Below are 15,270 nucleotides of genomic sequence, written 5' to 3' on the forward strand. Positions count from 1 at the left end.
TGTAAAGCTGTAGAAGGAACCTTTTACCACATGTGGTGGACTTGCCCCATAGTAAAAGGCTTATGGGAAAAGATTTATAATGAGTTAAAGAAAGTGTTGAAAAACACATTTACAAAGAATCCAGAAGCCTTCTTATTGGGTATAGTCGGTAAATAAATTCCCACAAAATATGTTACTTTATTTCTGTATGCCACAACAGCAGCAAGAATTTTGTTAGCGAAGAACTGGAAAACACAAGAAATACCAACTGTGAGAGAATGGCAGATGAAAATGATGGACTATATGGAACTGGCTGAATGGGGAGAAGAGTTGGTGGAAGAGTTGGTGGAAGAAGATTGGAAGAAATTTAAAGAATATTTAAAGAAATATTGTAACATATGAAAGTCTGAGATAGATTTGGAAGTAGATATAGGTTGTAGTTCTAAAAATTTTGATTTAGGGTTAAGGAGATTATGAAATAATTATTTTAATAATGAATAAATAGAAATTAGTAAAGGAAGGTATGTAATATGATTTATTAGAGTTATTAGAGTTATGAGTTAGAAGTTGCTAAAGATGATTGACAATGAAGCACAGAAAGCGGAGAATTGAGGAAGTCACCCAAAAATGATTAAGAAAACAATAAGAATTGAGAAGTATATACTTTGTATGTATTTGTGTATTTTGTATTGTATAGTGTTGTATTCTGTTTATGGTTTAATATGTGTTGTTATAAAATTTAATTAAAATTGTTTTTTAAAAAGTAGAATGACTGACAACTTAGTCCACTATTTTTAAAAAATTTCATAATGTATGTTTTATCCATTTCTGTGCTTGCGTCCCATACAGATAATTCATAATCATCAGAATGTATATAATGCTTTCCTCTTCTTCAAATCACTATGAGGTCCCATCTGCACTGCACATTTAAAGCATTCTCATCCCACTTTAAACAGTCGTGGCTTCCCCCAAAGAATCCTGGGAACTGTGGTTTGTTAAGGGCCTGAGAGTTGTTAGGAGGCCCCTCTCCCCCTCATAGAACTTCAGTTCCCAGAATTCCCTGGGCAAAGGGATTGATGGTTAAGCCATTGCTTTCACTGACTATCCCCTCCCATGCACAGCCCTCAGGACTGGGGCTGTGCCTACCGTCTAGTTCTGCAAAGTTCTGTCAATTTCAGTTTCCCATTTTTCTAGTTTTCAGTTGGGTTCTCCTAATCTTTGCATTGTTTCCGCGTTCATTTGTTTTTAAAGTCCTCGTGAAAATTCACCACCATCTCCGCTCAGATTTCTCATATTTTTGTGTATAGTTTTGCCTGGTGTGTACATTTTCACAAGCAGTTTCCCCCTTATATTATGTATTTGATTTCTATCCCTTTTCCTCCCAAAGGGGGCAAACAATAACGTAGTAAATTAAAGTGGGAAAGGGGCATACTGTACTTAAAATAAAATATTGAAAACAATGAAAACCATCTAAAAATACTTTTAAACAGTTTCCAAAATGCAGTTTATACAATATTTTATGTGTATGCTTGTGTGTGTTTATGAGCAGTTTACCCTTATATCTTCAGTTTTGCCTTCATTATTTGGTTGGGTGAACTGCATCACTAAATTCTGAGACTAAGCCTATGTACGCATAACTGGTGTAACCACATATTGTTCTCCTGTTTCCTTGTTCCTCCCTGTGTTCATTTTTAGATTGTAAGCACCTTTGGGCAGAGACTGGTCTTCCGATAAAGCACATTGATAGTGGTATAACAGAAGAAACAAAAATGATGGTGATATTTTGTTGTAGAGCCCAGGACACTCCCCCCCGCCGAAGTGTATTTATCCCTGGGCTGCTCCTATCCCCAAAAGGCATATTGAGAGCTTAGCCTACTCAAATTCCTAGGTTTAGAGCATAGCTGGAATCTTTGGGGATGAGATGGGGTAGCGTGCAGCAGCAGCAGCAGAAACTGCTATTTGTATTCATGAATGTGGCACCTCAGCATTTATCCTCTTGGGCCTGAATGTTCTCTGCTTCCCCATCTCACAGAGCCTGGCTCCTCTGTTTCATAGCGTTTTGCACCCGTCGGATGTAGGCAGAGGAAGGTTAGAGGCACTTGCATCCTCAGATGTCCTTGAGGGGGAGATTCAATCAGGCAGGGAAAGTTGTGGGATTGGATTACGAGAATTGCCATGAAAGTGTGGCGTGGGTGGGAGAGGAGGGATAACTGTACTTTCCTCTTCTCTGTTATTGATAATTGTTGGGTGTCTAGAAGAAGTGAATCTCTGAATCACAGCGCAACATGCTGCACACATTTAGGCTGTGAAGCACCCTGAGATATTCAGATGCAGGGCAGTATACAGATGTAATAAATAACAACAGCAGCAACAATTTCCCAGAGAACACAACCTCCCCCCTTATGCCTTTCTCCAGCCATCCCTTTCCCCAGAGCCATCAGATGCATGGAATCTTCTACCTTCCCAATGTTTCTACCCACCATTCCCAGACCATTGGCATTTCTGCTAGGACTGGGCAGGGCCACAGGTTCCCCTGATCTACATACCGTAATACTGATTCTGATGAGTCACAACATACGCAGGTTGCAAAATGTGTTGTTTATGCCATCATCCCCGAATGCCGTGAATTCCCCCCCCCAAATATATTTATTATTTTATAACAAAGAAAGACAGAGAGAAATTGACAAAATACAAAAACTACAGAATACAAAAAAGACGAAAAAACAAAAACAAAAACTTACCTTGTATCAATTCTAATGGTTGTGACTTCCTCATGTCCCTTCCAACTGCGTTACATTGTAAATCCTCTGTAGTAATTTCAAAATCTTATTCTTATACCTTGTTTACCTTATAACTATTCTTTTTCTAATCTTATATCATAACACAAAATTTCACACATACTGCTTATTTATAACTACGCCTCCATATCAATATTTATCTAAACATCTTTTATTTCTACAACCTCCCTGTACCTCCTAAACTTCTATTAAATCTTTTCAATGATATGTTTATTCCTTAAATACACTTTAATTTTTTTCCAATCTTCTTCCACCGCTTCTTCCCTCTGGTCTCGGAGTCTCCCGGTTAGCTCTGCCAGTTCCATAAATTCTATCATCTCCTTCTGCCGTTATCGTTGGTAATTCTTCATTCTTCCAATTCTCTGCTAATAATATTCTTGCTGCTGTTGTGGCATACAGAAAAAATGTAACATCTTTCTTGGGTATTTCCTCTCTAACTATCCCGAGTAAGAAGGCTTCTGTTTCTTAACAAAGGTGTTTTTCAACACATTTTTCAATTCATTATAAATCTTTTCCCAGAAGTCTCTTACTTGGGGAAAGTCCTCCACATATGGTAAAAGGTTCCTTCCTGTTTTTTACATTTCCAACATTTATTATCATGTTTATGATAAATCTTAGATAATTTTACCGGTGTAAGATACCATCTATACATCATTTTCATCATGTTTTCTCTTAGAGTATTACACTCGGTAAATTTAATACCTTTCTTCCATAACCTTTCCCAGTCCTCCATCATAATATTATGTCCCACATCATTTACCCATTTAATCATTACTGATTTCATTTGTTCATCTTTCGTATGCCGTTCCAACAATAAATTATACATTTTTGAGAGATTTTTTGTTTTAGTTTCTAACAATTCTGTCTCCAATTTAGACTTTTTCATTTGAAAACCAACTTTTTTATCCATTTTATGCACTTCATTGATTTGATGATATTGTAACCAATCATTTACATTATTCTTCAACATTTCATAAGATTTTAATTTAATATTGTTTCCTTCCTCCACCAAAATGTATTTGTATTTTAACCACTTAATTTCCATATTCAGTCTTTTCTGCATCTTAGCCTCTAAAGGTGAAATCCATCTGGGTGTTCTCGGTTCAAGCAAATCTTTATATCTATTCCATACATTATACAAGGATTTTCTAATAATATGACTTTTAAAACCTTTATGGACCTTAACTTTATCATACCATAAATATGCATGCCATCCAAATACATTATCATCCCCTTCCAAATCTAATACATCAGCATTTTCTAACAGAAACCAATCTCTCATCCAACAAAAGGCTGCAGCTTCAAAATATAACTCCAAATCTGGTAGGGAAAAACCTCCTCTTTCTTTAGCATCTGTTAGGAGTTTATATTTAATTCTCGTTTTTTTCCCTTGCCATATGAACTTTGATAGAGCCTTTTGCCATTCCTTGAAACATCCCACATTATCAACAATTGGTAATGCTTGAAATAAAAACAGCATTTTTGGCAATACATTCATTTTTATCACTGAGATTCGACCCATTAAAGACAATTTCAGATTAGTCCACCCTTCTAGATCATGCTTAATCTCATTCCATAATTTATCATAGTTGTTTTTAAACAGATTAATATTCTTCGCAGTCATGTTTACACCCAGGTATTTCACCTTTTTAACAAATGTCAAACCTGTAACCTCCTGAATATTTTTTACTTCCTCTGATGTTAAATCTCCCCCCAATACTTTTGGTTTTCATTTTACAGTATTCAATTTAAATCCTGCAAGCTGCCCAAACTCTTGGATCAGTTCCAGTGCTTTTGTTGCACTGGTCTCCGGGTCCTGTAAACTCAGTACTAAGTCATCAGCGAAGGCTTTTCTATAATTGAGTAGAATTCTCTTTTCATTCGGAATCTTTTGCAGTCCATTTTTGCTCAGGAATTGTTCTATTTTATCCAGTTGTTCTTTTTCCTTTTTGTACAGCTGTTTATAATAATTCTGAAAACATTTCCTTATCTCTGTCGGGCTCTGTATAATTTTCTCTTCCATCTTGACACCTGTAATCGTATTTAATTTTTGTCTCTTCTTCAGCTGCCATGAGAACAATTTCCCACATTTATTTGCAGATTCAAATGTCCTTTTATTCATCATTTTAATCTTCCATTCTGTTTCTTGATTTATTAATTGAGAATACTGAACTTGCAATAATTGAATTGCTTTTTGGATCTGCTGGATTTTTGGGTGAGATCTCAATTTTTTCTCTTTCAATTGTGACAAAATAATCTCTCTTTTTTATCATTTTGTAGCTTCTTTCTGATCGCATTCTGGTGAATAAAGAAACCTCTCATGACAGCCTTATTTGCATCCCAAATTACCCTTCTATCTGTTTCAGTGCGCAAATTAAGTTCAAAGTAGTCCTTATGGGTTTTGGGGGCCTTCTTTACCACCTCATCATTTCTCATCAGGGCATCATTCATCCTCCATCTAAAAGAGCTTTAAATCTACAATTACAGCATTATGATTAGAACAAGTCCTTGGGCAAATTTGAGCCTGAGATATTCTCGGAGCCAATTCTCTAGATATCCATATGTAGTCCAAACGAGACCACAATTTTTGGGAATCTGAATAGAAAGTACTGTCTTTTTCCAATGGATTTTTTGTTCTCCAAGCATCTATCAAATCAAAGTTATCTACCATCTCGAAAAATGTCTTTGGTAGTCTCCCTTCATTTGTTATTTTCTGTCTCTGAGATCTGTCCATCAATGTTGAGACTACTCCATTCAAATCCCCCATCATTACAATTTTATAATCCATATAGTCCAAAACAACATTGTTGATCTTTTTAAGGAATTCAGCCTTCGCATCATTCAGTGCATAGATTCCAAAAAAAAGGATATATTTCGCCTTGCACTGTTACTTCAACTGCAACATATCTTGTCCTGAGCCTCTTCTAGGCTGAATTCTTGTTTTTTCAAGTAATTTTGTTTTTTCCTTGGGTGATTTCTTACTTGTCTCTGTTGTGCGCATGCGCATGGGCCTCCTCCAGCCCGGAAGTGCACTGGAAATGACGCTAGCACATGTGCACAAGCTATTTCCAACGCTCCCGGCGACCTGGGAGTGGGCAACTGCGCTGGTAAGAGCAGGCAGTGGCAGTGGGTGGCAGGGGTCATCGGGGGCCACATAAATGAGCCTCGCTAGCCACATCCGGCCCCCAGGCCTTAGTTTGGGAACCCTGGTTTACAGTCTCAGATAATTAACAGTAATTTATGCTTCAATCTAAATTGTCAGAATGGAGAAAATGTTGACTCTAGATGATTTAAAAACTCCTTTCCAACAGCTCAGGCTGCTGCAGGGAGCTTCAAAGGCTTTAAATAGGAAACGAGAGTTCATCAGTTCAGCAGAGCAGCAGACTCCATTGTGACGTCACAATGCTGGCTGGCTGGCTGAGCCCTGGGGCGAACACCGTGAAATTTTTAAAGGGAGCGGTGGAGCTCAGTGGTAGAGCAGGTGGCCCAGCATCTCCAGAGAGGCCTGGGAGAAGATGCAACTGTCTGGAAATCCGAGAGAGTCACTGCCAGTCCGTGCGTACCAGGGATGGAGTCCCTGTGGGAACTGCAGTTCCCCTTTTCCTTGACCATTGCCTGGGGTTGATGGGAACTGGAGTCCCGCAATATCTGTTCCCCACAATACTAAGCCGAGTGGACCAGCTTCCCACGTTCCTTTAAAACTGGATATCCTGTGCTGTGGGAATTACGGAGGGCTACAACGTAGAGCTAGAGTGCCTGTTTTGCATGCAGAAAATCTAACATTCAATCTCTGGCACCTCCAGGCAGGACTGGAAGTGTCCCCTGGCATGAAATCCTACCAGTCAGTGTAGAGCAAGATGGGCCAATTGCCTGATTCAGCAGAAAGCAAGCTTCCCAAGTTTTTGTAGTTTCACAGCCTTCTAGGCGGAGTTTTCTATACCAGCTGGTATCGATACTGCATCTGCAAAGTATACATGTGCTGTCGTACATACCGTGTTTCCCCTTTTTTAAGACGTAGTCATTATATAAGCCATAGCAGGATTTCTAAGCAATTGCGCGATACAAGCCATACCCCGAAAATAAGACATACTGATAGACCCTTCACCCAGTAGCAATAACCCCCCTCCCGCCAGCCAACCCCCCCTTAAAAATATCTCCATTTTGCTGTCGCTCCACAGACACGTATTTCCTTTAAAAGCTTGTAAAAATGCACTGAAGAGCCGTAGCTGCTGGCTGCCGAAGCCTTGTGACCTCCGTGAGCGCGTCTGTCTCTCTCTCTCCCCCCGCCCCCTGCGTCCCTCTCTCTCTCTCTCTCTCTCACACACACACACACACAGAACCCACCTCTCGCTTCCCTCCACCTTTCCCTTCCATTCTATGCGTCCACCCATGAGTTGCCTGTTGATTTCCTCTTGACGGGAGAGGAGCGATTGAATGCAAAGGCTGTTTTCCCTTTAAGGGAGAGATCTCCGTGTGCGCGTCTCTGTCTCTCTCTCTCTCTCTCTCTCTCTCACACACACACACACACACACAGAACCCACCTCTCGCTTCCCTCCACCTTTCCCTTCCATTCTATGCGTCCACCCATGAGTTGCCTGTTGATTTCCTCTTGACGGCAGTCTCCTGTGTCTGATTGTTGTCTCCTTGCAGCCTTCCTTTCTACCTTATGCTTGCTTGTCTGTGGAGCTGCCCCTTTAAGGATTTGTAAGTAGTCTGGATCGCAGTCCTTGCCTTGGGGACTTTTTTTTTAAATTAAGGACTTTTTCCTTCTTGCTGTTTGTGAGCACAAAAGTTAAACTGCCGGTCCTAGCTTCCTTTACCCACAAAATTTTACCTTGCTAGCTCAATTGCTTCTTAATTGCTACCATTTACCAAGTCAGCAATCTTAATTGCTGTTTAGCTGGCTTCTTTGTTCTCAGCAGGTAGCTTCTTTGCTATCAGTGATAGCACTACAAAGTTCTGGTTACAGGTAGGTAGCCGTGTTGGTCTGGTCTGCATGCACACGAAAGCTCATACCAAAATAAAACTTAGTTGGTCTTTAAGGTGCTACTGAAGGAATTTTTTTATTTTAGCACTACAAAGTGTTACATTGTTGGAACTTCAGACTGTTGGAACTTAAGTCTTGGGCAGCTGGCTAGTAGAGATCCTTATTTGCTTTACTATAGGCTACTGCTAGGACTGTATCACACAGATAGATTCCATTATACTGGTTTAGATTTAAGAAGCTCCAGTGTAGCAGATTGCTATTAAGTGAGTCCCCACATCAGAGGAGAGAGAGAGCAGCCCTTTGCGAACATCCCAGGGCTGGGGAGAGAGGGCTGGACCTCCCTTCCCTCAGACTCATAATAAAAATACCAGTAAGACATCCCACCAAAAATAAGCCACCCTGTGGTTTTTTGAGAAAAAAAAGTAATAAGACGGTGTCTTAAAAAAGGGGAAACACGGTAGGCAGGATTGATTGGGAGCTAGGGCTCAGCTTCCACTGTCACTACCCAGGAGCGTACAAAGCAGTGATGAAAGCAAGAGCACTTCTGAGCATACATAGATTGCTGCTCTCTTCTCAGTGACTACTACTACTAATAATAATAATAATAATTTATTATTTATACACCGCCAATCTGACTGGGTTTCCCCAGCCACTCTGGGCGGCTTCCAACAGAAAAATAAAATAAAATGATCGATTAAAGATTAAAAGCCTCCCTAAACAGGGCTGTCTTCAGATGTCTTCTAAAAATCTGGTAGCTGTTTTTCTCTTTGACATCTGATGGGAGGGCATTCCACAAGGCAGGCGCCACTACTGAGAAGGCCCTCTGCCTGGTTCCCTGCAACTTGGCTTCTTGCAACGAAGGAACCACCAGAAGGCCCTCAGCACTGGACCTCAGTGTCCGGGCAGAACGATGGGGGTGGAGACGCTCCTTCAGGTATACTGGACCGAGGCCATTTAGGGCTTTAAAGGTCAGCACCAAGACTTTCAATTGTGCTCGGAAACGTACTGGGAGCCAATGTAGATCTTTCAAGGCTGGTGTTATGTGGTCTCAGCAGCCACTCCCAGTCACCAGTCTAGCTGCCGCATTCTGGATTAGTTGTAGTTTCCGAGTCACCTTCAAAGGTAGCCCCACGTAGAGCGCATTGCAGTAGTCCAAGTGGGAGATAACTAGAGCATGCACCACTCTGGCAAGACAGTCCGCAGGCAGGTAGGGTCTCAGCCTGCGTACCAGATGGAGCTGATAGACAGCTGCCCTGGACACAGAATTGACCTGCGCCCCATCCAGGACCAGGGAGTCCTCCACACCTGCCCGCCTCCTGTCCCCCCAAAACAGTACTTCTGTCTTTTCAGGATTCAACCTCAATCTGTTATATATGCCAACGGTGATATTTATGAGAAAAGAAAAATGATCAGAGGGGAAGAACTTGTGCGGTAATTTGTTCACATTAGTTCCTAGGAATGCAATGTTCCTCCAAGCTGTTAAGTTTTAAATTGACGTGTGCCACAAATATGATCAGAATGTAATTAGAATCCTTTCAGAAACACACACTGAGCAGCTCAGCTCATTTCCTTAGAATTGTACGTGTTGTGCATGCCAAACATTAAGCTGATGCAGCCTTCAGAGGAGCAGGTCCATCTGGCCTAGTGCTGGGTCTTCTGTGAGTGGTGGCAGCTCTCCATGGTCAGAGCAACAGGGAGACAGTGGCCTTTGGCTTCTTTGCTGACCCAGGATTCTTTTTTTTCCTTTTCTTTTTTCATTTTTAATGGGTTGCTGGGGATTGAACCTGGGTCCCCCCTCCCTGCATGCAAAATAGGTATTCCACCACTGAATTCTCCAAAGATGTAGAATATTATTATTACCACTGGCAGTAAAACGGGAGAGAATGTCAAGAGATGAACTTTGGGTTGCATAGTAATGCCAGGAGAAGCTGGAGGCTTTTCTCGCAGTATCTGCTCTGAATTTATTAGGAACTTCAAGCAAATGCTGGCGCCAGAGCCAACCCTTAGATTTTTGCATGAAAACAAATGTGCAAGTTTTGTCCATTTGGAGTGCTTTTAAGAGCATTCATGGAGGAAAATGCGATCAGTGGCGATGAGAAATGATGTCTGTGTTCTTCCTTCACGGCCAGAGGCTTCTGAAAATCAGTTGCTGGAAACTGTGGGAGAGAGAGGAGAGTTGCTCTTGTGCTCAGGTCCTGCTTGCCAATTCTCCATTGGGGCATCTAGCTGACTGCTGTGAGAACAGGATGCTGGACTAGATGGGCCATTGGCCTGATCCAGCAGGCTCTTCTTAACATTCATCTGTTTGCTTCATCAAATGCTTGTAGTGCAACCCTCAGTTAGCAGGCATGATTTTATATACATGATTTGCAAAGGAAAACGAAATGGGAAAGTGGGAGTTTTGTGGCAATAAAATGCAGAAAAAGAAGAAAGATACAGTCTGTGACAATTCATTCTGAGCTTAAATGCATGCAGAGTAAGCGCTGTGGTTGTTTGCAACAGCAGTAACAGGTGATAGAGTACAGTGGTACCTCTACTTACAAATAATTCTACTTACGAATGTTTCTACTTATGAATGAAGCTCCGTCCGCCATCTTGGATGCGGTTTAGATAGGATTTTTTCTACTTACAAATTTTTAGATAGTGTTGCTTCGACTTACGAATTTTTTCTCCCAATGCATTCCTATGGGATTCGACTTACAATTTTTTTCAACTTACAAATGTGTGTTCGGAATGCATTAAATTCGTAAGTAGAGGTACCACTGTAATCTTCAAGGCTGCTTTCAAAGAGACACTTCCTCCCCTCCCCCCAGCTGATCTGGCACTCTGTAGAGTTGCTGATCAAAATGATGACTATTTCAGTGAAATCTTGGCTCAGGGATCAAACTTCTGGGGAAGCCAGAAACGTACTTCTTAACCACCACCACCCCACATTGTTCCCAGATTCCTATAAATGCAAAAACATCTAAGCAGATTTATCCTAAATTTGGTCAAAAGGCATGCTGACCTAGCGGATTGGCAAACCTTAATGTTAGAGTACCTACAGTTGGCAAAAACAACTGGAAGAATAAGAGGACAAATGAAACAAAAAACACATAAGGAATGGAGGACGTTCAAAGAGTATTAAATGAGTAATGGTATATCTGAAATCCTAATGGCAGATCTAGGCTGAACCTGGTATAAATTTAAAGAAATAAAGAATGTGGGGAAAAAGAAATGAAATGGCAAGTAGATAGTTACAGCTGTGCTATAAAATAACAAAAATTTATAGACTACAGAGAGTATAATTGGAAGTTTTTTTATTGTATCTTTTTTTCTTTTTACTGTTTATATTTTTCATTTTTTCTTTTTTCCCTAATTCTTTTTTATTGTATTTTTCTTGTATACATATATTTTGCAAAAAGGTGTAAATATTGTGTAAAGCAGGGGTAGGCAACCTAAGGCTCGTGGGCCAAATGCAGCCCAATCGCCTTCCCAATCTGGCCTGAGGTTGGTCCGGGTATCAGCGTGCTTTTACATGAGTAGAATGTGTGCTTTTGTTTGAAATGCATCTCTGGGTTATTTCTGGGGCATAGGAATTCGTTCATTGTTTTTTCCAAAATATAGTCTGGCCCCCCCACATGGTCTGAGGGACGGTGGACCGGCCCACGGCTGGAAAAGGTTGCTGACCCCTGGTGTGAAGTATATATGCTGTATTTTAAACCATTAAATCAATTAAGAATTTATCTTTAAAAAACAAAAACAATAGGCATGCTGACCTGAGCCTTCCATGTCCAGTCTATGTATTTGTATACATTGCTCTAAAGCAGGCATCCCCAAACTGCGGCCCTCCAGATGTTTTGGCCTACAACTCCCATGATCCCTCGCTAATAGGACCAGTGGTCGGGGAAGATGGGAATTGTACAGTGGTGCCTCTCAAGACTAATTCAATTCGTCCTGTGAGTCAATTCATTTTGAGAAAAATTCATCTAGCGAATCCCATAGGAATGCATTGAATTTATTTTTTTGTTGCTCATAGGAACGCATTAATTGAATTTCAATGCATTCCTATGGGAAACCGCGATTCGCTAGATGAATTTTTCACAAAACAAATTCGTCTTGCGAGGCAACCTCCGATCACAAAGCCCATTCATCTAGCAGGGCATTCGTCTAGCGAGGTACTACTGTATTCCAAAACATCTGGAGGGCCGAAGTTTGGGGATGCCTGCTCTAAAGCCTCATAAATGTTCTATTCTATCAAAAGACCTGGATCACCTTTAGGGGAAGTGTAGCTTTTGGAAAGGCAGACCTAGTGCTATTAATGTGATGTGGGATTCATGGGGTGGGGCAGAAGTGGATCCTTTGCAAGATTCAGAATAAGAAAGGAAAAGAAAAACTAGGACCATGGCCTCCACAAGCAGTGTAAAATGTGCTTGGGTATAAGGTGATACAGTTCTGGGAGTGGAATGATCACATTCTCTTCACGGGGAGTTTTTACGAAAGGAACTTTTGGAAAACATGGTCCACCAACTGCATGTTAGACCACATTTTTCAAAACTTCCTTTTGTAAAAACTCCCCATGAAGAGAAAAGTAGCTCAGCAAGGAATTGCTGGCACTGTAACCCAGGGGTGGCCAACCTGTTTGGGCCAGTGGGCACATTTGGAATTTTGAGAATGTTCTCGTGGGCACCAGGCACAGTATGTCTGCTGGGTCGGTGTGGCATAGCACACAATGGCAGCCACATCTAATAGGAGGAAGACAGGACCACAAAAGTGGGTTTGCCCCCTCATAAAGTACCTCAACAATGGAGGTGGGGAAGGCATCTACATCAGCCACCACCAGACTCCCTCAAGGAAATGAACTCTTTGCATCTTCCCTCTGTTTCCTGGCATCCACTCCTGGCATCCAGTGAAATGTGGGCAAGTTAAAAGGGGTGTATGTTCAGTGCATAAGACTTGGAATCACATCCACATTATACAAACATAAATTTAAAGCATATGACTTCCCCCCCCCTCCCCAGGAATCATGGGGGCTGCAGTGGGTTAAAGGTACTGGGAATTGCAGTTCTATGAAGGGCCAACTACAGTTCTTGAGATTCTTTGGGGCAGGAAGCCAAGACTGTTAAAGCACTGTAAATATGCTTTAAATGTATGGTGTGGATTGAGTCAGTGCAAACAGGAACTGAGCAGGAAGAATCTTGAATATGTTGTGGATTTTGGAGGGGGGGTTTACAGAGATCTTTTGTGGGCGCTAAAGGAAGCACTGACCTAGCTCAATGGCACATGCATTGCTCAGCAAAACATTTCATATTTCCCCCCCTCCCAGGGTCGCTGCACTCGAGAAAACTGCAAATACCTTCATCCTCCACCGCACTTAAAAACACAACTCGAAATCAACGGACGCAACAACCTGATCCAGCAAAAGACAGCCGCAGCCATGTTTGCACAGCAAATGCAGTTCATGCTACCGGGAGCACAATTGCAGCCAATTGTAAGTTGCCTTGCAAACCCATATTTGCAACAGTGATTTCACATCCTAGTCTGCAGCCAATCCTTGACCATGATTTAAGCATTCTGATGTTACACAAGAAGAAGAAGAGGAGGAGTTTGGATTTGATATGCCGCTTTATCACTACCCTAAGGAGTCTCAAAGTGGCTAACATTCTCCTTTCCCTTCCTCCCCCACAACAAACACTCTGTGAGGTGAGTGGGGCTGAGAGACTTTAGAGAAGTGTGACTAGCCCAAGGTCACCCAGCAGCTGCATGTGGAGGAGCGGAGACACGAACCCGGTTCCCCAGATTACGAGTCCACTGCTCTTAACCACTATACCACACTGGCTGATGTAACACATAACCATGGTTAAGGAAGACGACATGGTTAAGGAAGACAATCTTTACAGGACAGCTATAGTCCATAAATGCATAAAAATCAAGTTACTCTTGTAAGAAGTACCATTTAGTCCTGGGATGACTCCTGTTCGGCATTAATTGTAAAATATGGGGTGAATGGTTTAACTTCAACCTTTTAAAGCCCTTAATGGTTTAGAACCAGGTAACTTGAACAATCTCCTTCACTCCTTCCTTCTTGCATGTCCCTTATGGCTTCATAAACCTTCTTAGCTGCCCCAGCCATCCCTCAATATTTTCAGACAGGCCTTGGTAAAAAGGTGCATATATTGTCTCCACTTCCGATCCATAGTCATTTTCAAGTGATATGCTGGTTTTTTAAAGAGTATTCTGCACTATGGATGTCTTTGTGTTTCCAAGTTGAGCTAAGCTGGCCCCAGTTCTAAGCCGAACTGAGACTCCTGTTTATGATATTCTGCAAAATTTTTATAGAAAAAGCAAAATTATATGCCAAAGCAACTCAAATTCTCAGCTAAGAAAACATGGAGTTATGGAGTTCAGCTTCAATGTATTTTGCAAGTGTGCGTGTATTTGTTTATTTTTGCAAGGTTCTCAGCCTGTAAGGCATGTGTAGGTATTCAGGAACCCTCAGAGGCATTGTGGGTGGCAATAAATTTTCAGAACCCAGGGGGCAAACAAAGAACATTTAAACCGCAAGTTTTGCTTTCCTGAATAAATCATTCTTATCAGACATATTAAAAAGTGTGTCCATTTCCCAACCCAGTAGTGCTTTTCAACAATCAGAGCAAGGAACCTCATCCAATAATCCGGATATCCTCCAGGCAGAGTTGAACAAGACAGTAACTTGCACCGTGACAAAACTTGTCTGGAGGAAGATTGGTCTAAATGACACAACTCACCCCCTCAACACCAACCTATAAAATCCAATTTATGTTAGTAGACACAGTAACATAACACAACAAACCTCACTGAGCTCAGGCACCTGTTGAAAAATTTGAGGCCCCTTCATCAGAACAGTTCAGCTCGCTGACAACTCGTGTCAGGATTTGGCCTAATGCAATTACCTGTGACCGGGTTACAAAGGCCTTAAAATAGACCAAACCATTGAAATACTCGTGGAACTAGGACAGGTTCTACAACAGTTGTATAAAAGGCAACTGATTTGCAATGCTCTGATTTGAGTCAGCTGTGTTCACATTGTGTAGGGTGGGGAACCAAGTCGTTTTACAAAGGCCTGTTTTCACTCTCACTTTGAGACTGGGAGCCGTGGGATACTGACCAGAATGCAAATCTTAAATTAGGACTGCAGCATCTCATTCAGAGGTAGCCAGTACGGTGTGCAGTAGATGTTGTAGGACCACAAGTCTCATCATCCCCGACCAGCTTGGCCATGCCAATGGTCAGGAATTATTTCAGTTTGTAGTCTAGTCACATCTGGAGGGTGTCCAATTGGGTCCAAACTGGTCTGAGTAATGGGGAGGAGGGTTGTGACGGACAGCTGAGCCAGACCAGCATCTGGTGATACGGTTCCCCTGAAATTCCACCAGAGGACTGGAGCTTGCCTCTGATTGGCTGTCAAGAGAGACAGTCAGAGGTGGGCAGAGCCAGCACTTTGGGCAGGAGAAAAAAGGTGACATTTCTGAGGGAGAACGTCAGTTG

At 41.6% G+C, this 15,270-nt stretch overlaps 1 protein-coding gene across 9 annotated transcripts in view; it reads left to right on the forward strand.

Annotated features, from left to right (window-relative positions):
- Positions 1–15,270, forward strand: part of MBNL3 (muscleblind like splicing regulator 3) — a 143,198-nt gene that overhangs the window by 89,622 nt on the left and 38,306 nt on the right. For all 9 annotated transcript variants that reach the window (XR_009557026.1, XM_060270469.1, XM_035102023.2 and 6 more), the window contains one exon: positions 13,070–13,234. Coding sequence is in view for 8 of the 9 variants with exons in the window: in XM_060270469.1 (XP_060126452.1) it covers positions 13,070–13,234 (165 nt within the window). In the remaining variant the exon portion in view is untranslated. The remainder of the gene's footprint in view (positions 1–13,069; positions 13,235–15,270) is intronic.

Source organism: Zootoca vivipara, chromosome Z, assembly GCF_963506605.1.
Source record: "Zootoca vivipara chromosome Z, rZooViv1.1, whole genome shotgun sequence".
NCBI classification, from domain to species: Eukaryota; Metazoa; Chordata; class Lepidosauria; order Squamata; family Lacertidae; genus Zootoca; species Zootoca vivipara.